Below are 25,337 nucleotides of genomic sequence, written 5' to 3' on the forward strand. Positions count from 1 at the left end.
TCATTAAGGACTGATATCAGGTGTGAAAGAAGCATAATAATTTACAACTACTACATTTCAGTGATATCTTAAATCATCCAGAAGAGTATAACTATCCTACTGTATGATCTGACCAATTAAATTCTCAACAGCTTCCAGGAGAAAAATCACATATTTATTATAAGAAAATAATCTTTCATTTAATGAAAAAGAATGGCTAGATGAATCTATGCATGCATGCCTCTAATGTGCAGCTATCTCTCATCCATATGTGTGGACAGCCACAAGATATAACACGTTAATATGACTCGTTAATAAATCACTGTCTGTGTAAATGAGACCTGGGCATTATTCTAAATGTCAAGAGAAGCTGGAGAAGAATGACAGTCTTCACAGGGCAGTAACACATTCAATGGAATGTGAAGAGAAGCTTGTATGTTTGATTGCTTACTTCTTTTTAGTGGCTCCAGAGACTCATTTTGTTTTGTTTTCTTTTGTAAAGAGTGAATGGACATGATCAACTACCACAATTATAATGACATACTGTGAGTCTGATTCCCTGCTGTCTTGTACTTGTACAGCAAACTGCACTTTTGGAGAACTGGTAAAAACAGATACTTATATTCTGTTTTCGCACTAAAATTAAATCCACAGAGGACTCTTCTTGTAGCAATGTGGGGTTAGGCTCTTCTCCCAGTCAACAAGCAACAGGGCAAGAAGAAAGGGCCTCAAGATATGCCAGGGTGGTTCAGGCTGGACATAATGAAGAATTCTGTCACTGAAGCAGTGATGCTTAATCAGGCTACCCAGAGAAGTGGTGGAGTCACCATTCCTGAAAGGGTTTAGGAAACAACTGGATGTGGCACTTGGTGCTGTGGTTTACTTGACACAGTGGTGATAGGTCAGAGATTGAACTCGATGACCTTGGGGGTCTTTTCCAACCTTAATGGTTCCCTGACTCATTTTGTACACATATAAATAGCTAAACAGGATGCAAAGCAGAGAAGGATGAAGCTCTGTATGTAGTGGTTACCTAGAATAAAACATATCAGATTGCAAACTGGTTTGGACCTTTTTCAGACTCGGCGTTTAGAAACCTTTGTGAAAGGTTCTGTGTTTTTCCTTTAGGTATATAATTTGAATAAATAAATAAATAAATACAAAAATTATCAGGTTTATAGGAAAGACCTCAACCCAGCAGCTGATCTTTGCTATGGAAGCTTTTATCAAAAACAAAGCAGCCCTTATCACAACAATATTTTCTCAGATTTCTTCTGTCTAATTGACACTGCAAATAGCTACAGATTTATCAGGCTTTAATAAGCATGCCACCACATGGCTGTGAATTTTTTTCTCTTCAGATTTAATTAAAACCCAAAGGACAGGGACTTGCCATCTGCCAGAATTTAGCTGAATTAGAAATTTGATACTTACGCTGCCTTTAGACTTTCGAGATCCCACAATTGGAGGAAGTACAGAGGTTTTGGAACTGCAGGAATAAGCCATATATTAGAATTGTGTATCCTGTCATTGGCACAGACATTATGTATCTATAATCAAGTCAGATAACACCAAGATGGCTATGGCAACAGAGGTAATTGTTTTTTTCACTTTGTGTTTTCACTAAGCATCACTTGTTCTGTTTATTAGACTATGTTTAAATGCATAATCATTAACTTATTCAACAAGTGCATTACCCCACAATGCATACTTTATGCACCAAAACCTTGCAGAGCTGTATTGAGTGAATTACTATGTGAATTCTCCTTACAACTTCAATTTCTTTCCTTTTATTTCAATGAAATGTTTCCAAATCCTCATGTTTTCCAAAGGTACAGAAAGCACAAATTTCTCCTTACAGACACCCAGTTTAGGACTCTGTTATGTGATTGTTCTAGCCTACAAAAAATAGACCCAAACATAAAACAATCTTAAGGGAGTATATATTTCACATTACTAACCAAGAGTAGACCTAAACTGCAGTAGCTGCACCTAATCTCATTCAGCTGTACACATTTGTATCCCAAGAAAAAAAAATAGGATTACTTTGACTTAGATTAATTTTTCTCAGATGCTAATTTTGTGATACATGATCAAGGGAATGCTTATGAGATTAACTGGTCTTCTGAATTTCCATTTCTGCTTTTATCTCAGCTTTCTCAGAAGCTGACAGTGAAGTTTTGCATCAGTACTAACCCACGCATCATTCTTGGATTAATAATTTTGTACTTTACTATTGACACACACAAGCACACAGGAGTGTATCACACACCTTTAGAACTTACCCCTGTGACCTTCTCGATGTAGATTTGGACAGCACATCACCATACGGCAATTTCTTAAACTTTTCTCTACCCACGGCAACATACATTTGCCCATTCTCCAAGTCTGACCCATTCTGAACAAGTTTTCCATCAACAGTGTAGAGTCTGAAAAAATATGAAAATGCTTATTATAATAAACCTTAACATTCAGTTAGGTGCATTAAGAGCATTGAAAGCTATGTTAATCTAAACTCACTAAATATATGTTGAATTTCCAGATATCAAACCCAATAACTTACAGCAGACACCACACAATGATCAGCAACTACATTTTTAAAAAACCCAACCAACCAACCAAAAAAACCAAACCCAAAAATAACCCAGAACAAACCACCAAGGAAAACTAGCAAAATAACTATTTAAATCACAGTTTATATAAAACTAACAAAGTGTGAAGTGCTATAATAGATTAAATACTCCCCTAATTTCTAGAAAGAAATAAATTACTTTATATTTCTAAGGTCTTCAACACCTTTTCCCTGTTACTGTGGAAGTAATATATTCCATGTGTTCCTGACCCCTCTCCTACTAAGTTCTACCTTCTATCCGTGCTCAGGGAGTTATGCAGTAATCTGGCAAGAACACGGTATTCATGACTGAAAGCCCTGTCCACCTATCACAGACCATGCCAAAAACATTGCATTTATATTGTTGCATTGTGTAGATTAGAAGGTTGGAACCTGATGGGAACAACAGGAAATACTACACTACATTAAAACAAGAAGCCATGTATCTTGAGCACATATCAATAATGACTATGTCTATTACACCAGGTGGATTTTTACCATAATGACTTCTTTCTGAGAAGACAGGAATGCATCAGGGACTGGTGGGGAGAATTTACTTCCTTGTCAAGTTCGTGATTTTATTTTGGCATGGTCAAAACACTGAGTAAGGAGGAACATTCAATAATAAATTAGCTCTTTCCTACACAGCATGGTTCGAAAGTCAACAATATTTATATTTCATTTAAAAGTCAACAATAACAACTTTCATTAAAGTCTTAAATGCAGGAATGTTGAATGGCTATCTTAACTGCCTTTCTAGAAACCTTCCACAGGAGCTATACTATGTATGAATTTATAGTCATAAATTTCAACACACTGCAAGGAGATGTAAAATTATATACACAACCATACTATGAACATTTGGGGAAGAATATCAGGAGGCTACCTTGAATACACCCTTGACTTATAATGTGCAAAAAATATTCAGTTTAATATAGAAAGAGCTCTTAAACTTGATACATGTGGTGGCATAACCTTGAATAAACACAGAAGAAAATCATGCACTTTACTGAACCATGAATCACAGAATATCTGAGGTTGGACAAGATGTCTGGGGACCACCTAGACCAATCATACCTTGAGAGCAAGAACAACTAGAGTAGGTTGTTCAGGATTGTCTCTAAGTATGTATTGGACACCTTCAAGGATGGAGATTTCAGTGCCTCTCTGGGTAACATGTTCCAATATATGATGACCATTACTGTAAATTTCTTTTTTCTTCTGTTCAAGTAAAATTTCCTTCTTTCATTTCATGCCCATTGCCTCTTGTCCTATCATTGCTCACCACTGAGAAGAGCCTGGCTTTGTCTTCTTCACCCGTCCCCACCAGGAATATACACACATTTAAAAGAGCCCCCTGAGCCTTCTCTTCCTCAGGCTGCAGAGTCCCAGCTCTCCTCACACTACAAGTATCTTCAAGCCCTTCCTCTCTGTGGCCCTTTGCTGCACTTGTTCCTGCATGTCCATGTCTTTGTTGTATTGTCCTCGTGAAAGTACCCTAATTTTTTGTGTGTCTCCTGCCACATGGGAACACGTTTCTAAGTGCAAAGACTGAACGTTTTTAAAGGTAAAATTGCAGCTACTTTAAATCTAGATCACATTGCTGCCTCCTTGAGAAGAGGTATGCTTAACTCTGGAGCACCTCATTTGTATTACTCATATTTATTTCATAGTGCAAACATTCCACAGGCATGCCAGCAATTCAAAGAGCAATTTATGTTTCACTACCACAGAGTCAACATCAGTTACACACAAACAATGAAAATAAAACAAGCTATCAGAAAATCAGCAGGAAGCCTATTTCTGAATTAATCTCACTGTGCTCTGCTAGATTGCATTTCACTTTGGGAATCTGGGGGAAAAACCAGCACATCAGTGTACCACAGCTTAAGAATTGTTTATATATTTGTATGGGGCTGCAGATATAGAGGGGTACATACAAAATAACTGGGGTATTTTTGTTCCTGATCTTTCATTTTGCTTGTGCTTTAATGTTATATTTAAAGTGCAGAAGTTGTTTAATATAACTCAAATAAATGTTACAGATTACCTGGCAATCTTTAATTGTATTTTTCACCCTGAAAATAATAATCACAATAGCAAAATCTAACATAATCAGTCTCTGAAGATGAAAGTGAAATCAAAAATGCATTACTTAAAAATGGATCTTCAAACAAATAACTAACTAAATGGACTTAACAAGCACACACAAGTTTTGTGACACAAATTTCTGAAGCTACTTTTTCACAAATTCTGAATTTTGAAGCCACAATTTTCACCCACCCACTTTGCCACAACCATTCACAGACCAGCTGGGTTCTCTGGCTTGTATTATATAACAAAAATGTCCTTGTGGTCACTTCTTCTGAGGATGACCTAAGTTTGCCTTGTGAAATGTCACAAGATGTGGACTTCCACTTTCCCTCCTGAATCCAAGCTAAAAAGTGACAGCCAAAGGAAAGAAAGCATACAGGCTGAGCAAGGGAGACAGCAAAGACACAATTTCTGGGATAATATCCCCAGATTCCCGGCTGCTGATGCACCCAGTACCTGCCTTCAGGTTGCTGCACCCCATCCCCATCAACAATCTGGCAAGCAGAAAAGCTGCTTTCCCATTATCTCCCCTCTCATATTTCATGCTTGCATCTCTATTCTGACCAGGGTGATCAATAATTTGTTTTTTAAAAAGCCTCATGTGAAACTGTGAGACTTGGTAGCTTTTTAAGTCTTTTAATAACATGAAAAAGAAAAAGCTGCCTTGTACATAATGCAGGTTCTTGTAAATCCACTTATGCTTCTTTAATGAGAAATTGCATCTTCCCAGAGTCAGTGGTCTTACCAGATCTCCCCTAATGCTAACACAATTTCAATAAACCCCTGCAAGTAATGTGTAACTTACTAGAGAACTATGATCACTTAACTAATGGATTTAATATGTATTTCTAATATTTTAAAGAAAAGAAAATGAAAACTGAGTTAATAGAAAAACAGCAAGGGGAAAATATTAAAAAATTTAAAATGTCATATGCATTATCTTATTTTTGAAGGATTAAAGATGAGCACTGAAGGGAACGTCTCAAAAGGAATCTTAGTTATATATTGAATGCTTTCATGTATAACATTCAGTTTCACCAGAGTGACACCAAGTAATGAGAATAAAATGAGAAAGACTTTTAAATTGCTAAACAACCTGAGAGCAGAAAGAATTGGTATGTTGTAAATGTCTTTTCTCGCTTTGTTCACTTCTGAATTACACTAGTGGAGAAACAGACCCAGAAAGCTTCAACACATGCAGGTTTACTGTACTGCAAGTGCAAGTCATAAGCAGCCAGCTAACAGGAGCAAAGAAGTGTGGGGCTGAGAGAAAAAACTTGATGAGAGCTAATATTCAACAGCATTACCTCAATCTTCTCTCACCTTTATCAAACCGGAAAGCAAGCAGAAGAACTAAAAGACCACCTTATCTTCTTATCTTATCTGTTTTGAGAAAGATTTTGCAAGCTTAGCCTCAGATATTCCATAGGCTGTGAAGAATGATTTTCCACAGAAGGTCCTTTCCCACCTGATGAAGTGATTTCTGTAATGTGCTCTGCATGGGGCAACACTGGAATGTCGGTAATTTGCTTGCACACCTTGAGAGCCCACTTAACACTGCAGTGTTTCTCATGGACATCACATCTACCATTTTGCTCTAAAACTTGTAACAACTACCAAATGCCATTTTAGGTAATTTATTTTACATTGTAGAAGCCTTGAGGGACTGAAACCTATCTATCCAAGAGGTCACCTCCTATTCCTCAGATACCTCAACAACTCAGACCAGCTGAGATACTGGAACTGGCAAACCCCAGTAACAACTTTGGCCTTGGCTTTTATTAAGAGGATGTGCCGCATTTGAAGCACATCCTAGTCTTGCCCCAGGTATACAAACCCTAAAGAATCTATAATATTCTCCTTGAAATTGTTTGCTCCAATGAATTTAAAGAACTATCAAAATTAAAAAGTAACACACATCACATGTATCTCACATTCCAAATATCTTCACCAACTTTACCATGCTCCTTTATTTCATTATGAGATGTAACTTATTTGCTAGTACTAAATGTATTGCATTATTATTGTAATATTACAGGCCTGCTAATTAAATAATTAATGAATGAATATTAATTTTAAAATAACAGTTTAAGCAAATTGCAGTTATTCTTTTTTTAAATAGCAGTGGAAATGAAATCTGAAGGTTACTTAGAGTCAATGTATTTCCATTTTGTGGCCTTTTGGTATGTTTTAATTTTCTTACAGTGAAACTTCCCATAAAATAGGAATGACCCGTTATAACTACCTACGGAGTTTTAGAAACATATCTCGGCATATAAAATGTATCTTGCAAATATTCAGTTCCTTATACCTGTGAACAGCTCCACTTCTGAGGGTAACTTTTCCTGTCACCATTTCAAGAATACGATCCCAGTGATTCAGTGTTTTCCTGGGAATGAGGAGGCGCACTGCAGGGCTAATAAGGTCTCCATTAGCAAGCAGGCTGAAATAAAGCAAAGTAAAATAACTTGGAGGAGCATTTTAAACAAAGGTCACCTGAAGTGAACACAATACCACCACCATCCCTGAAATGGCAACCCACTAAATGAAAATTCTACTTACAAAATAGTGTAGGGCTCCTGGAGTGGCTTTCGAAACCGTGCTGACACAGTGATCCTACTGTGAGTAACTGGCTTGACCTGCAAGAACAAAAGAAGAATTAGAAGTTACACAGTCCTCATAGTCAGAAAAAAATTTACCCTGACCACCATCAGCAAGTGGGATAGCAGGTCTTTAAAGCATGCATTTTATTCCATTCCAGCTTCACCTTCTACAGAGCACACATAATTACTGCTGCAGGTTTATATGTGTGATGAATAACAACCACAGCACAGCACAGCACAGTGCAACATGGCACAACACGTGGTTTGCACTGAGGAGACAGAATTGTACGGACATCTTTGGCTGTTCTAAAGACCCAAAGAAATATGCCCAAATGCTGTTCATGCTGTCTTAGTCTTTATTGCTTATAACCATGGTGCAGGCAATTTAACTATCTTCTCTTTTTAACAATAAATGATGTTGCTAGATCCCTCTGCTATTGTAATAACTACTTTTGGCCTTGTACAGGCCTTTAATCCAAATCCATCAGTAATTTATAAAAGTTCCTGAATACTTTGCTCATTTTAGAGCAATGACTCAAAAGTGAGGTGAACTGCAGATTTTTAGCCTTCAGAATAATACATAGGGTACTTAATTCCCAGAATTATTCCCTCTACTCTTTTGAATGGACACTGCACTGAGATCAACATTAATGTTGTTATTCTGAACAGAAAGTTAAAAAAAAAAAAAAGGATAAACCCAAACTCCAAAATCATTAGGAAGATTTCTTTTTAATTCTTCATCATTAGCAAATCAAAATAAGGTGTTAAACCCAAACAAACAGTTGAAAGTTATAGTACCTGCATTTACAAGTTCACTACATTTCTAAAAAAAATACCACAGAAGCTTAAAGGATTAAATAGCTGGTGTGCAGAGAGACATGCTTTCAAATAGATATACAAAGTTTATTTAAACTGGCAATTTTCCAGTCACCATGTAAAGCAGTCTAATGACATGATATGTTGCAGTTTTATCACACTCTGTGCTAACTTAACCAGTATTTCTCATTTAATTTGTAGGAAATGGTCTGAACTCCAATGCTTTCAGTCTTTGCTTGGACTTCCACACAAATTCATTTAGTAATGACTAGAATGTTTTCCAGTTGTTTCTCGAGCATACGCTGAAAAGAAAGGTGCTCAACCTAGTAGATAGTCCCAATGGGTGAAAAATTATTATTAAAATAATCAAATCTGACTTCCCATATGGGTCAAAGAATGTCACACAGTAAATTCTGCACCAAGCACATAAATTCTGGAGGTGATAGCAAACTTAGGAGAAAAGGAACCAACAAAACAAAAGCAATAATGGCACTCCTTAGTGTACAATCATTTCAAGTAAAATACAACAGGTAAATATGTTGAACAAAATCTGTTTTCAATGTTTGCTGAAAAAGAAGCATATTTATTCTGAATTCAACTCACTTCAACTTTTTGTGGTTTTCAAAAGGCCCTTGTGAGCTGTGTAGCCCTCTCAAACACTTGTGTTTTGAGAGACTCAGAGGACATAAAAGCCCACAGTGGTTATGGATGGAGAAAGGCAGAATCAGCCTTTGCACAGCTCCATAGACTAAAAAGACTAAACAGAAGCAATCAGCCCCAGAAGGGCATGGTGATTTGAAGGTCAGTGTAAAGGGATATTTTGGCCAGAGACATCTGCAAGAGCAGAGACAGCAAGGAAGATGTTACTACTGCATTGTGCCAGCATTGCTTGCAGACCAGACTAGGCAGCAGACTCCTGGCATGGCTGGGAACCTTCCCTTAATGCAAGCAATTCACAAGCCATTTGCATTTACTCCTTAAGATCTATTTTGTAGGTGCAGGTTTGTTTTGGCCTCATACAAAGAGAAATTTTGTACTAGACTGTACATAAACTACGCACTAATGCGTAAGGTAATTGTAGTTCACAGTCTTGCTGTCAATTCCAGTGTGATCTGAATCAGGTGAAAGATTCACAACTACTACTAAAGGCTTGGAAAGAGAGTAAGAGGTTGTTATCATACAGCTCATTAGGGGAGGAAAAGACATTTTTTGACAACTGCCAAGTAACTTAGGAGCTCAGCCATTCTTGCAGAAACATTTGAAACATATTCTTCAGAGCATAACTGGTCATATATGTCAAAAAAATTTGAAATTAAAATTTACCGGGAAAAAAAGAAAATAAACTTTAAACTGCAACAACTGAAAACATTTCTATTGCTGCTGTCAGCCATTAAAGGGTTATTTTCTCAGTGTAAGCAATCTCATAAAGAGCTTCAGAATACAGGGGGAAAAAAAGTAACTGTCTAAAGGTTATGCTACCCGAGGCTAAGACAATACTGATTTACTTCCATAGCATCAGGTCTTAATGTTTAGGCTCCAAACACAAAATGGGAGTTACTGAACCTTGTATGCCCTTACACCTTTCTTTGTAGCTGGTAGGTTGCCAGGATAATCCCCTATAAAATATCTAATACATAAATAGTAAAATTATATATCACTTTTCTAAAACTTGATTCCACATCCATTCCTGATGCTCACTTATGCTGCTCAAGCTCTCCCACAGTCTCTCCAAACAGTCCATCAAATTAAGTTCTCTGATGCAGTCTGCAACATTCAGGTTCCAATGCTCCACACTTCACTGGAACAACTAGAAAGCATTCACTAAGCATAAAGAAGCCCTTTAGGATAGTCTTAGGTGTGTCCTATTACTTGGTTGCTCCTGAAGGCTTGTGGCCTCAGGCATTAATTTTGGTGTAGGCTCCTCAGAAGCCATCAAGTGATTGCGTGTAGCCCAGTCACCAGACCCTGGAGAAAACAATAATCTGACAGATGTTAAGAGCCCATTTATTATTTAAAGGATTGTATTTCTGCCCCTAATAGATACTGAAGCATCAACCTGGAAGTTTGTCTTTTGGGTTGCTCTCTGAAGATCATTAGTATTTCTGGCAGCCTTCTGCACCTTACAAGTTTAGGCTTGTTATTAAACAAGCAAACTGCAGGGGATTATAACATGGGACCAGCTTGGGCCACAACTAAATATTTGTCTGTTCCACCTAAGCATGGCCTAAACTGGAATAAAATACAAACTTGCATTGTTTATCTAAGCCTGTTTAAATCAATGTATTAAAAATATGTATTAAAAAAATGAAGATAATATGTTAGTGCAATAATACATTTGATAAAATGAAACTACAAAAATCAGTGCAAGGAAGCATGCTCTGAAGGCATGTTCTATAAAGATCACACTACACTGTGATTAAAAAGAAAAAAAAAGGTAAGAAAAAACCCACCACTTCCATACTATACATGTTTCTTTTCATTAATCTGACTGTTCTGTTTGTAGAGTTTAGAATAACTTCTGTCTGATCAATGTTAAACTATTTATGGTCATGAAAAGCAAGGCACCTAACTTCAAAATACAGGCGTATACATAAATAAAACACCAAGTGCTCAGCCACAGTAAACCAGTTTATTTCCTTTGAGTTACATGGAGTTCCACGAAACCATCCCAGTGAAAGACCTGGTTCAGGGGTTAATTAAAGAATACATAGTTCTGCTCCTATTATGTTTGTAGGAGGCACCACATTGTTGCAGTGTCTGGAATATCCTGACCCCTCCGGCACTGTAGAGTTACATATTAACAACCAAGTGGTCTTGGGTAAAAGTTTGTGCTTACATTAAGAGACCAGCATCACTAGCCCCCTAACCCCTTTATTTTCTTTTCATTTCGCCAGCCACATTCTCTGATGATGTACATCAGCACTTTACCATTTACGTCAGCAACTGCAAGATTTACATTAATCAGTGGTCTGACCCCATTATGATTTTATCTTTAAATTTTGTACATTTTCAGTTTGTTTGAAAAGACCCATTTAAGGGCAGCTTCCATTTCCTACTGACAAACATTGCCAACAATTCATAATTTGTGATGAGATACTGATCTGAGGTATTACACGACAACACACAGCAGCAGCACAAAGTGTCCAGGGGAGGAAGGAGGAACTCAGAAAAAACTTCATGAAAGCTGGAAGCAATCAATTCAATGACAATTTGCAAGGCAACAAGAGTTACACAACTGGAAATACACCATGGGATCACAGACACTCAAAACCACTATAATTTTTTATTTTTCCATTCTTTAAATAAAAGGTATTTCACACAGAGCCTCTTACAGCACAATGGATTTCCCTTACTTAAGAGAGGAGTTATCATCTGTGAAATGACTTTGCAAAGCACCTTTCAAAGTCTGGGAAAAACAAAACAGCTAAACTCAGCACAGGTTAGGTTCTGGGAATGGGAATCACTCTGCAGTATTTGAGAACTCTGTAAACACTTAAATCTCAGAACACTTTTTACAGAGTCTCTTGGGAGTCCAGCTTTCATCTTCGGTCATAACACACTGGGGTTGAACTTGTGATTAGCTCTGAGTGTCTCCTAACAGCCTTTTGTAAATACAAACACACAGCACATCAGCATCCAAGTGAAGAAAGGTAATAAAATCCATGCCCTCACAGCTGTTTGTTTTAAACAACATCCTATATATATATATTTTTCACTTATATTCTAAACATAGCTATATTCTAAATATTTTCAAAATTTAACAAACACAAACACAACACTTAAGAAACACATACAACACATTGCTCAATCTAGTTTAGGTACTTACGTCTTCCAGTGTTGACTGTTGGAAAAAAACCCCAAAAACAAAGCTAAATGACCAGCAGCCAAACCATTACCTGAGGCATAGTGTCATATTTTTGTAGGAAAACCATTTTGAATTAGTCTGTGCATATCCACATGTATAGCTGAATATAATATGTGTGTATGCATAAATATATACACACTTTAATACAATTTTCATTTAAAAAATTCTGTTACATTTATGTTCAGCTGACTACTTGAAAACAAATTACAACAGTAAGTTTTCTAAAGCCATTACAGCACAGGAAGGATCTGTTTCCTAGAAACATTACTTTTTTTTTCTTTTTTTTTTTTTTTTTAACAGGCGTTTTTATACACAATGACAAAAGATGCAGAGTCCAACTCATTAAATAACTAAAAACATGTCACTCCTTTTTAGAGCACTATGAATGGGTTTGCTTATGCCATCTTTCTAATTCCAAGAAGTGTTACACTGGGAAGAGAATGTCACACATATGGCATAAAATGGAAATCATCATTGACAATGGCTACTCATGTAAGGACTCTGAGCAAGGCACACATTGGTTTGAAGTATACAGATAAAAATTAATAGTTTTCACTTCTTTCTTCAGACACATGCTAACCAGTAAAAGATAATAAACATAATCTCTAACATGGAGATGTATCAAATTTATTTGTTTTGGTTGGTGTGAACCTATTTGCTGGTCCCCACGCATAGAGTTTTTGTTTCTATGAATGCTGCACTATACTTCTCAACACTTATTTTAAAAATATAGACTGGAAAGTGGGACAGACTCTGAAAACTACCCAACGTCCTCTTGGCTACTTGGGACTTGCAAAAGGCACATGACACTTCACAGAGTCAATACTTGTATATAAGAAGAGTATACAGTTAATAAATTAGCATTTTAACTGGTCTCTGAACAGGCCAGTCTACATATTCAGTTTCTAAAATGCACTTGAGGATAGGTTCAAATAGAAATGTAACATTCTTATATTTTCCTTTCAGTGGTCATTTTAAATAATTAGACATATGCTAAATACTTTCACAGTGCTGCCATGAATACACACACAAGTTACTCATAGCTAAGAAATGGTATCACTAACTGATTTATTTCCTTTCCTTACCAGAAATGTCCCCCCATCAAAGCGGGCAATTAAACAGCTGCATGATTTACAGGATAACGTATCACAAAGCCACACTGGACAGCAAAAAAGCAAGAGTCAAAAAATGCAATGTGTCTGAACCAGATGCTCTGTGCTGCTTTGATTTGTGCAGGCTTGAAAGTTGGCCTTTCTCACTGCTACCAATGTAGTCCTGCGTGCTGTGAACATCTCACTCATTACTCACGTCACTTTATAACTAACCTTTCGAAGCTGTAAATATTTCAACACAATGTCACATTCCAAATTTATCAGCTCATGCAATGAGCCATGGCCTTGCCAGTTTGTTACAATGGCCTGTTTGTTAATCAATGTGCCCAGGAAAATTGAGAACAAATATTTACATTTCCCTGGGGTAGAACTGGGGTCAAAAGAACCAAAATCCCATTGATACACACCATCACCACCCTGTGATGTGAAAGAAAGGAATGTTCAAGGTTCAGCGATCAAAACCAAACTAGAACAATAAGTTTTCTAAAGCTATTATAGCACAGGAAATGTTATCTGTTTCATGGAAACATGACTTTTTTATAATGCACATTTTTTACACATTGACTAAAGCTGCACAGTCAAACTCACTGAGCTGTCTGCCTAGTACAAAACCATTTCAGCTATCCTACGCAGTAACTAACTTGGATAATCCACATCTCCCTGGCTACTTTGTTAGTAGATAGTGCTCTGGATAGTACAGACCGGCCTTGAGCCAGAGACTACAAACCTTTCTACTGGGGTGCATATAAAGCAACACTCAAACTGCTATTAACTGAGCAACAGGCCACAAGACCACAGCTGCACACAAACTTCTCAGCACACAGAAAACATGGATGAGCTGGAAATGAGTCTTCCACAGCAGACAATCATGTAGTGACTAAGGGAGCCTTCTAGACTGCAAAGCTCCTACAAAATTCCCAGTGTTTAAAGCCAACCTGTTCACCTCCAAGGTAAATTGCCCTCCTTTTCAGCCACAGTAAGTGAAATGGAGTTTATATTCTCTGTACATCTCACCTCAGCTATTTAAGCCCTGGAAAGAAAAAATTTTCGGTCTGGATCTACCATGACTTTGGGACATGGGACTAATGGCCAAATATTCAGCAGGGATAAGTCAAACAATAGCATGGCCTTATTGGCCCAGACACATAGCCTATGCAATGATCCAAAATAGATCACATCTGTGTTCTCTCTGGATCCCAAGAATAGCTCCCATTTCTTCTGAGTTGCACGATGCTGTACCCACACTGCTTACAAGACACACAATGATGGCATCAATAACAGAGTTTATTCAACCAAAATAGATCCTGATATTAATTTCTGACACTGACATCATAGTGACGATTCTGGCTGGTCTTGCCTCTCACATTTTGTGTATTTTCCCCAAATTCTTTAGACTAATTAAACCAAAAGCAAGTCTCTGGCTTTTACAGCTCATCAAAAGGACCTGAAGCTAGGAACAGTCAAACAGCTGAAGTACAAAACACAACCCACAAAAAAATCTTTGTTTTTTCTTCACCATTTTTAATCAAAGGCAAAAGCTTTTAATGTTTCAAGTAAGTCAATTTAATACACAGCAGCAAATTATTAACGAGACTAACACATGCCTCATTAAAAGTTTCAGTACTGGTACCTTTCACTCTCCCTGGCCTCCTCACAGGCCAGGAAGAACAGCTACTCAATGAACAAGGCAGGTCTTAATCAAGGAAGAGAACAACTTTCAAGTTTCAGCTCAGACTCAATACAGACCACTGAATTCTCCAGTAACATGAACCAAAGTCTTTCTGCTGCTCAAAAATTCAATAAATCCATTTGTAAGCAAGTTGCTAGTCAAAATACTTGAAAATGCACAGTTCAGGTAACACAGAAGTATATCAAGAGAACTTTTATGCATCCATCATTCAAATAAGGAAAAAAAGGGCACGGCTTATCTTCTAACTGGATGTCTGGGCAGTTCTATAATTCCTCCTGGTATTAGGCTGTGAACACTCAGGAAGGGTATTTGTTTTGTATGTCTTGTGCTAATTATGTTACCAGGATACTAAATACCAAACAATGGCATATCACATTTAACTATTAAAGATGTTGCTCAGGAAATTAAAGATATATATCACATTTTTTTTAAACTTCACATTTTAATAGTCTTATTCCTGAAAATACGCTTACAGCAGAATTACTAATTAATTTAGCACGAGAAAATAAAAAATTCTTGCCCGGTCTGTGATGCCAGCCAAAGAAATCAAATGTGTCAGATATGGAGTAGCAAGAGGGTTTACAGAATTCACAGAATCACAAGATCACCAAGTCCAACCCATGCCCTAACACCTCAACTAAACCGTGGCACCGAGTGCCACATCCAGTCTTTTTTTAAACACATGCAGGGATGGTGACTCCACCACCTCCCTGGGCAGACCATTTCAGAACTTTATCACTCTTTCTGTAAATTTTTTTTTCCTAGTATCCAACCTATAACCTATAGTTTTGCATTCTGGAAAAGGAATATGAAGTGGACCTTTATACACAACTTGTTACCAGCCAAACACTATTTTGTGTTTAGCAATTTTCGGTTGCACAAATAATGTCTGAGGTCTTTTAATCCTTAGGAAAGAATCTGGAAAGAATATCTTATGTAGTTACATTGTTTTGACATCAAAAAGCTGTATTTTGCACAGCCTGGGATAATTTCTAGTATCTATTCAGTCCCTTTAACAAAACTATCTTCTGTACAGACAAAATATCCATGAACCATTTCTAACTGACAGTTAGATGCTAAAGTGAATCAAGAGCCCAATAAGCCAAAAATGACAAGATTTTTCCAATGATTAAACATGTATGTTGTCAAACATGATAAACAGTAGTTTTGAAATAAAAAATAATTATAACTACTGTGATTTTTCATGAGAAGGTACTGGGAAAAGAATGACTCACGTCAAGTTAGATACAAGGTATATCCAGCATGAATACACCACAGTAATTTGTGAAACAAAGACAACATCATATACTTCCAAAATGTAATTTTTACAAGTAAGTGCAATCATACCACTGCTGAGAGACAAGTGGTGACTTTGTCAAGCAACAAAGGATGAGGAAAAACAATTGCTATAAATGATACTAGAATAACTTAATTTTGAAACATGGAGGAGCAGGAAGAAATGCAGGATTTGCAAGTCTTCAAAATAATTTTATAGCACCTTAAATGCTTTTGGGGAGAATTTTAGTGCTCAGTTCATATCTACCAAGTCTCAAACACTGTATTTTCTACATCACACTCCCCTGTCATGGTGCTTGCCTCTTCTGTCAGCACTGGACAACAGGAACCAGGACCTGTCCCAGGACCTCACCAAGAACACAGTGGCCAGCTAACATACACTGAGATTTGCCAGCCAAGTATGTCTGGTCCACAAGACCCCCCAGCAGCTGCTGAGTGATGGGCTGTATCTGGAGACCACTGATAGAAGACATTCTGCCAGTCACATTTTCACTCTGCAGTCACACTTCATCACAGGCACAAACACATTCTGTGAAGCTCCCTAGATAGCAAAAGCACTTTACTCGGTGTCCTAGCCCATGTCTGTGTCTTCCAGAATGTGACCAATGTGAGAACTGATAGGCACTGGACCCGAAAAAGAAATTTAAAATTATTAAAAAGTTCAGACATTCACTCAAATCCTTGTGATTAGTAAGTGTTTTCACTAGGGAGAGGTTCTGGAGGTGTATACAGATACAAATATACATGTAGGATAGCTTTGAGGAATCTTTACTAGTCTTCTGAAGAAACATTTGTAATTCATATGAATAACGTAAAGAATTTGTAAAAATATTGATTATTCCATTCAACAAATACTCCTATAAATGTGACTGCACCTAAACCAAATGATAAAACAAGAAGTTGCAATCAAAAAGGAGTTGTGGAACAATAAAATAAGTTTATGTAAAACAGTGAAAAAGTGATTTACCACTGGGAAAATGTGATTTAGTTTTGTTAAACCTGCCCACACAAACACCTTGTCCTAGAAGTCCAGAAGAAAAAGGGAAGTGCAGACAAAAAAATGCAACATTCTTACTACCTAAGATCAACCAAGGGCAAATGTATCAACAGTAGAGTAGCTCTCTGCAGGCCTACTATGGCCTTCTGATAACAGATGCTGTTTCATACAGACAGTAAAGCCTTCCTTTTTTCTCTCAGTTGTGAGAGACTGGTTCTTCAATATGAAAATATTTCTGCTTTTCTTGGGTATTCTTTGCTGTTACAGCATCACTGGGCAAAGTTTATTTACTACAATGTGTTCAAAGACTAGTTGATCATAAGACGTCAAAGAAGAAAGGAGGCTCCAGCTGAACATATTTTCATGAAGCAAAGAGAGTTTAAAATAAATAGCTGCCTACAGGATTTGCAAATACAAAAGCTCAGTTGATTCTTCGTCAGCTTGCCCAGCCCCAATGGTGAGTAAAATTCATCGTTTTGAGTGCAGAGGGAGAGACCATCTAGATCAAACAGTGCCTAGAAAAATACAGATGTTCATTCTTTCCCCATTATAATTGGAAAATAACATTCAGTATCTTTTAAAAACAATTAAGCTTACAATAAACAACTGGCAACTCTGTTGGTCTGTATTTTCTCAAGAGATCAATTGTTAGATTCCTCAAGCACATAATTTAACGTGTATTTGGACTCGCACATCAGCTTTGGTACAAAAGAGATCTCTCTTGAAAAACAAGTAGCTCAGTTGCCAAAAGAAGTGATGGATAGAAACACACCGGAGAAAGAGTTTGCAACAAAACTTTAGCTTGGGTCAGGATGAAATCTTTTTACTATTTTGCCTACCAGTAACACAAATTTGAGACATATTATTGCAGCATGATGGCTCTGCCAGAGGATTTACACCATATCTTGAATATAAATTTTTACTTGCTTAATTCTAGTTTGACACACATTTTCTAGTTATTTGCAAATTTAAAGTAATAGAGATGTTGCCTTGCAAGAAAAACATTAAAGTGCTCCCAAAAGCAGATGTCAAGCATTTGGTAGTTTAACCAACACAAAAGAAAACATACAGCTGCATAGAAATACACAGTGTACAGCTGCTGCATAAAGTTTTCTTAATTTTGACTCCCTGAACACTCACCAGACTCAGATATTTGTAATTGTTTTAGTGGGGAAAATGCCAAATTACACGTGCTTGATACAATCAGAATCAATACCCTTGTACTTATGCAGGATAGGAACAATGCTGCCTCTCTTGGTCCTACAACAAATCTAGGGTTTTGATTTCTAAGTGAACACCCAAAAAAAGAAGCAACTTGGGACTTGCTACCTCATATCATTTTAACAAAAACTAATTTAGGCATTAAAACTTCTGTTACTAGTCCCCTGAAAGTTCACTCCAAGGATTAAATTATTAGGGCATAAAGACAATTGTGTTATTCATAAACCCAGATAAAAATCTGTAGACTACCAATATGTTTCATTTCATTTTTATGACTTCTCTCCCCAAATAAATCAATCATGTTAAACTTAAATTCAGCACAGGGATTTAAGCTCTCCACAGGGAGATAGTGGAGATTGCAAACATAAGTCAAATATGAAGAAAGCTGTGATAATGGAGGGTTTATACTGGATTACTTCAAAGCCCTGAGACATGACTGAAAGTGTTAAGATAATATACAATGAGCACTTATTCCAGACAAAATAATAAAAGCCTCTTTTATCAAACATGCAACTGTAAATAAAAAAAAAACCTCACAACTTCTACAACTGCACAGACTTTCTGTTATATCAAAAATCTTCTAAGGATTTGCATCAAAATAATCAGCCTTAAAACCAGCCTTTAAAAAGCAAAGTTATAGTTGTACTGATAAGTATCCAACTAAGAATAAATTTACAGGGTAATTGTAGCGGCAGCATATCAAATCTTCAACTTGAATTTTATCTTCCTGTTTAGTGAGTCCATTCAAAAAAATACAGGTGACAAGTTATGCTAAACTAAAAAATTGTTGTATTACATAGCTTCTGAATAAGAAGTATCTGAGTATCACACTAAAGGTCATTAGGGCAATTTTGAGGATCTTGTAGTGTTCTACTGTCTGAAGACACCTGCTATACAATCCACTGAATTGCTGAAAATGCAGCCCGAGAGCACAAGGCAAAAGAAACTGACAAACAAGTGAGCTGATGCTTCTTGTGAGGCAGAAGCTGTAACTCAAATGTTTGCTGGGAGTCACTGCTACCTCCATGCAAAATAAAACAGTAGAAATAATGCAGAGCCACGCATCTCACACAAATCCACATGATGCTTTTTGAAGCTTGCAGTTATCTCCTCCAACTACAGCATAAGCATTGCTGAAGAGAAACAACTGAGCTTGGCAAATTATAGACTAGAACTAGTTAAAAGTTTACACTGGCATTTTTCAAACAAAAATGTCTCTTCTTCAGAGGAAATACCAAGTTTTGAAGAAAATTTGCTGGTCCAAAACTCCCAAAAGTCTCATTCCTACCATTTTTTTCTGCAAGTACAAATCTCCCTTAGGTTTATGACCAGATTCAAGGAAGACAACAGGAGATCTTTTTTTTACTGAGTTTTTAACTGGATGTGGCAATTTAGAAAGCTGAGCAGAAGACAATCAATATATCAGCTCAGAGCAACCAGAGTAATAATCACTGAAGAAATATGTACAGAATGGTAGATAACTGTATCATTATAAAATTAAATAAAATTAATTTAAAAATTAAATAAAATATATTAAAAAATCAGATTTAAATGCAGGCATGTCACTAACATAAACTGCAGGTTTATTTCTTCAATATTTCAGCCATCCTACCTCATTATTGACTTCAGCAGGTTTTTTCTTGGTTTCTCCAATGTCCAAATAGCTGTGGAAAGAAAACAGGTTTGGTTATTTATATCTAACTTACACAATACCTAATATTCTACATTTTTTTTCACACATGAAGGTTTTAAAACTTGTTATGCTTCAAAATAACAGAAAAGGTAAGTAATTACTAATATTAACTAACACTTAATGTAAATCTTCAGGCTAGCACTCTGGGTTAATATAAAAGACAGGGGAGAACCAACCACCTACCTTAAAGTCACTGGTGATTAGAATAGACCATCAATAACCCCCTTGTCAGAAAGAAGCTCATATATAGCTGTGAGGTGGACCAGTAATTCACAGCATAGTATCACCTTACCAGAATTTTCAAAGTCATAATCTTGCCTCTTAGTTTCTCACAGTAAGTCTCTGATAGATTGAAGGTTTGCCTGCACACCCAAGTTTAACTCAGGGCATCAGCTAAAGTTTAAAAGGATTGATACCATTCAGGTTTCAATAGAATGTGGACACATCTGAACATTTAATTTCTCGTGGCTGGATGAACCAATAATAGCTTCATAACTATTTTATGGATAAAATACATGCCTCAGATGGACAAGCAAACAAAATACATTTACTTGGACAATATTTTGTTATCCTTTTGATGTTCCCTGATCTCACTTCCAGTGGGAAGGTGCTTTACCATGAGTTTCAGACTAGAAGACCGTATCTGAGAAGTCAGGTATACCTAAAGCCAAGCACCAGTGCAAGCTCACCAAAAGACCTCAGATCTCGCAAGATCTGCAGCCCTTCAGTAATATAATGCTCTGTAGTTAATGACTAGGATTAGATTAATTTGCCAGAAGAAAGTTTCCTACTTGGCCAAAGTTAAGAATTCATGAGACTTCAATGAAGGTGCAAAAGCAGGAAAGAGGGAAAAAAAGGAAAGAAAAAGCATCATCTTTTCTTTGAAGGAATGGCAATCATTTATCAAGGGACCACAGAATAGAATAGTCACAGGGATTTCAAGGCTTCATTGTGAGGAGACAGCAAGACACAGCAAAGCTACCAGGCCATGCTTGAAAGTGCACGCCAATGCTTTGAAAAAGGTAAGTGTAGCAACACAGCATAATATTTTTAAAAGCCTCATGTTTAGAAACAAATAATATCAACTGTTCCAAGCTCTCGGTACAAAAAGGAACCATTTCTCTTTAGACCAAAACCAAAAAGTCTTACAGCCTACAAGACTGAAAAGAAATAAGTGCCACAGGCAAAATGGTTCCAACAGCCTGTAACAATATCTGCTGACTAAGGTTCTTGTTTTCAAAGCACCTGTGAATTATTTCACCAAGAACTAAGAAAAGTGACAAAGAAAAGCAAATATATAGTCAAAGGTTTAAATTCACTGTGCAGAAGTCTGGGCATTAACTCATCAAATTTCAAGGACCTGCAAATCTGAAAAGTTCTAAATAAGAGCAAAGGCTTTTTTTTTTTTTTTTTTTTAGATGATGACACTCAAATAAAAACTTAGACCAAAAATTTTACAAATTTTTTCTCACTTACTAAGAAAGCAGAAATGCTTCCAACCCATGGCTAGCCAAGCCAGCAATGAAACTAAAGCATTGTTTAGAAAGACACAGCTGGAAAGAGGACAATCTACCACTGATGAATTAGCACAGATACAAGTAAATGGGCAAAGGGAGGAGGATGGAGGAGTAGCATGTTGAAAAAAAGCTAAAAATCGAAACCAGCTCCAGCATAGGCAGTCTCAGGAAGCTGAGAGCTGGGGAAGAACTCCACAGGGATGCAGCCTACATGTGCATTCTCACTCACCACTGCAACCCCAATATACCAACACACCTTACCACATATACTATGAAAATGGGTGTGTTAACTTAGGACACCTTTAAATGACAAAACAATCTGGAAAACTTGTTATATGTTACATTAAAAATTACCAACATTGACTAAAAATTCCTCCATTGAAGAAAAATCCTACTTTTTTTTTTCCAAAATCAGAATTCCTAAATACTGATATTTTTATTTTATTTAAAAAATTATTCAACAGTTTATCTGGAATATATGCCCTCAGAACTATCAGCCTCAAAATGTTAAGAGTCAGGGTTTGGCTCATGTGCTAAAGGTGAGCACAGTTTATTCTTGAATTCCCTGTGAGCAGGAAAGAAAGAGATTCACTTTTCAGTGTAAGGCATCTGAGAAGAAACAAATGCACTGCTTGAAGCTGAACAATGACACTTTCAACTTCTGCTACTCCTTGAATACTTTCCCCATTACACTCCCACAGCTCCCACATATCAGTGCCACGAGCCTCCATTTCAAAGCTCAGCCTTGCATAGTCTATCATAGCAATTAATATGTCCAATAAGAATCACTGGGGGAAAATAACAAGAAATAATTTATTTTTTTTTAATATCAAACTTTTTGCTGCCATCAGACCAGATTCAGATCCCTTAAGGCAGATGCTTTGGTCTGTCACACTGTAACTGTTTACCTGTGACACATTACACAAACATACACATTTTTCTTTAATTCCTTCACTTCCTTCCAGTAAGCTGTTCCTTCCAATTAACCCTTCCTCTCCTCTGACTTTTCTGCACAAAATGTCTCCCTTATTACCATTCTGTCTACAAACCAATTAAGAACAACTTCAACATTAAACCCTTCAGCTTCTTTTTAATGCTCATAAAAGCACTGTCAACATTTCCAGCACTATGTAAACAAATACTAGTAAGTGAACAACTCCAATTCTGAATACAGAAATGGAAGGGATCTCAAGTCATCCCATTTATCCTCTCTACAGCACAGACCTACGACATATTATCAAGGGATATATAAAACAGCATGGTTTTACCTAGTCACTTAGGTCGGCTTTGCTTTCAGTATTATCTTTGTTGGCCTTAAATAATTAGGTACCTTGTTGAATGTTGCAACCATAGAAGTCTGAAAAAGTCTCACCACAAAATTCTGACCATATAGTGTAACGTGACCAAAAGAAATACTTTTCTCCACACAGTATAAATCCAGAGTGCCCAATTCTCTAAACAGTTCATGCTAATGCCAAACAATTACTTACTTATTTGTAGACTATCAAGACAAAACACATTTAGAGAGGTGTAACAAGATGTGCTGATAACTTAGCAATTTTAAGCCATCCACAGAATCATAGGATTTAATATGAAAAAGAAATGGTAGATCTCTCTTAGAGTTGAGCACCGCATTTGACATGGAAAAGAGTAAGTACTCCTGGAAAAGGGCTTATATTTAGCCTGTCATACATCTTTCTCTCTGGCTTTCCTACTGAAGTGCAAGAAGATTCAATAAATCTTTAGAAGCAGCTAGTGACAGAAATGGTAAGGGTGATGATAGAGATCCTGTTCATTACACAGAAAGTTTTGTCCTGAAACATAATGTGCCACTAATGAGCTCTCCTGAAAAATATAATGTCCTCAACTCTACAGAACCAAGAAGAGGAAGACACTGTAAAGGTGGTAGTTGATGATATGAATTCTCAAACATCTCTGGAAAGGGGATGTTAATTTTAAGATTAATTTCCATAAATTCAACTGTAGGAAAAATGCCCACAAAGACAAAGCAAAAGACAGCATGGTCAATTGAGACCCTGACATTCACTGACAGAATTAAGAATAGTTACTGATGATATTCAGAGCCACTCTGGAAACTTAAAACACTTAAAAGCCCTGACCTCCTTCACATTATTCTCCCAGTGACTCACTAGAAAACAGACAAACTGGCAGCTTAATTCTTGGTGTCCAGGTAGGAAAAAGAATGTAAATGTTCATCTTTTCTTCAACAGGAGAAACATTTAAAGGCTATATAAGTGCCCAAAGTGAGCAGAAGTGATGGAGACACAGATAGCTGGGTAGAATACTATAGAATTTTAAAAAATAAATAAGAAAGGAAGCATTGGGTATTGAATTCCCAAGCTCATCAATTTCCTGGCAGGACTGTCAACACTCCACCTTTTACTGCTTTCACTGTGTTACCCCTGAGCACAAACACGGATACTGGCCCTTCAGCTGAGCACAGACATCACAACAAAATGCCATTCCCTCACGTCCTTCGGGTTAAGGGGCTGTTTCTCCTTTTCTACTATGTCAAGGAGTTGTCACTGTGTGACTCATGGTACGAATACCCTTTCTGGGGGTCGCTTCTAAGGATCTTTTCTTTTTGCCCTGGGTCACAGCTTCTAAGTTCTCTTTCTGCAATGACTAATAAAAGGGACAGGGTGAGGAGTCGTCTGAAGCACTGCCACAGTGCCAAACCCCAAAGGCTGATATTAATTTCTGTATAAATCTTACGTTTCAGCCACTCACTTGAGCTTCTTGAAGGCCTCCCTGCCACCAGCCACGTACTGCTCCCCACTCTGGAGCTCGTCCAGCTGTCGGACACGATGCCCACCCCGGGGGGTATAGATGTTTCGCACCGCTCCAAAGGGCGCCTGCACCCCGCCCGTCACCTCTTTCAGGAACACATCAAAGTTGGACACTTTCTTCTCGTGGATGACAATGCGGCGCCCCGGGAAGAAAGGGTCCCCGTTGCGATACACCAGCACGCTCTTCACGCTGGGCTGCGAGAGCCACGACGCCTTTGTGCCAGGACTGGCCATGCTGGTGGCTCCGTCCGACCTGCTCAGCCCGCACCTGTTTGCTCGGGAGCGGCTCCTGCCCGGGAACCCCTCTGGCCCTGACACCGCCCACGCCGGGCACATGGGCACACCTCCCGGGGAGCGATCGCGGCCCGCCGGGGCCTGGGCTGGGCACTGCGTAGGCTGTACACAGCAGCTCCTCCCAGGCAACCAGCGCGGTGCTCCGGGCGCCGGGGGAGCTCGGTGCGGGGAACGCCGACCCGGGTGGAAAAACGCGGCGTGACACTCGGGCCGGCACGGCCGGGACATGGACTGCCGGGGACCCGCAGCCTCGGGGGCCTTCACCCTCCGGCTCTGCCATGACGGGAAGCCCTGCCAGCCTGCTTTCCTTGGGAAACTTTACCGCGCGTGTGCTCGGCCTGCCCACCGGGCAGCTAGGCGGGAGTCTGCCAGGACTCTGCCCGGCCCGGAGCTACCGCGGGAAGGAGGGAGAGGGGCGGCATTCCCAGAGGCGGGCCGCGGGGGCAGAGGGAACGGGATCCGAACGAGGGAGACAGGGAAATCCCCGCTCTTACTTCTCCTGCCCGGCCGCCGCCTGTTCCCACAAGGGACGGGCCGGCGGCGGAGCTGCCCTGGCGGCGGCAGCGGGGGAGCGCCGAGGCGGCGCAGCGCTCACACCGCACTCTGGCACACCCTGGGGACAAGAAGCCGTAAAACCTGAGAGAAAGTAAAACAGAAGTGCCTTCAACTCATATGTAATTCCTTTAACAACCTCTTTCCCCCGCCGATAGCCTCAAGTCTAAAAATGCACTAGACCTTC

At 38.2% G+C, this 25,337-nt stretch overlaps 1 protein-coding gene across 1 annotated transcript in view; it reads right to left on the reverse strand.

The window, feature by feature from the left end:
• The window catches only part of DCDC2 (doublecortin domain containing 2), a 51,464-nt gene extending 26,926 nt beyond the window's left edge, over positions 1-24,538 (reverse strand). Inside the window, exons 1-8 of the mRNA XM_041475430.1 lie at positions 24,246-24,538; positions 19,897-19,948; positions 19,172-19,174; positions 11,930-11,944; positions 7,247-7,323; positions 6,996-7,127; positions 2,265-2,408; positions 1,414-1,468 (exon numbers count right to left, since the gene is read on the reverse strand). Of these exons, the coding sequence (XP_041331364.1) occupies positions 1,414-1,468; positions 2,265-2,408; positions 6,996-7,127; positions 7,247-7,323; positions 11,930-11,944; positions 19,172-19,174; positions 19,897-19,948; positions 24,246-24,538 (771 nt within the window). The remainder of the gene's footprint in view (positions 1-1,413; positions 1,469-2,264; positions 2,409-6,995; positions 7,128-7,246; positions 7,324-11,929; positions 11,945-19,171; positions 19,175-19,896; positions 19,949-24,245) is intronic.
• Between the last annotated feature and the right edge of the window lie 799 nt (positions 24,539-25,337).

This window comes from Pyrgilauda ruficollis, unplaced genomic scaffold (assembly GCF_017590135.1).
Source record: "Pyrgilauda ruficollis isolate IOZ18807 unplaced genomic scaffold, ASM1759013v1 scaffold35, whole genome shotgun sequence".
NCBI classification, from domain to species: domain Eukaryota; kingdom Metazoa; phylum Chordata; class Aves; order Passeriformes; family Passeridae; genus Pyrgilauda; species Pyrgilauda ruficollis.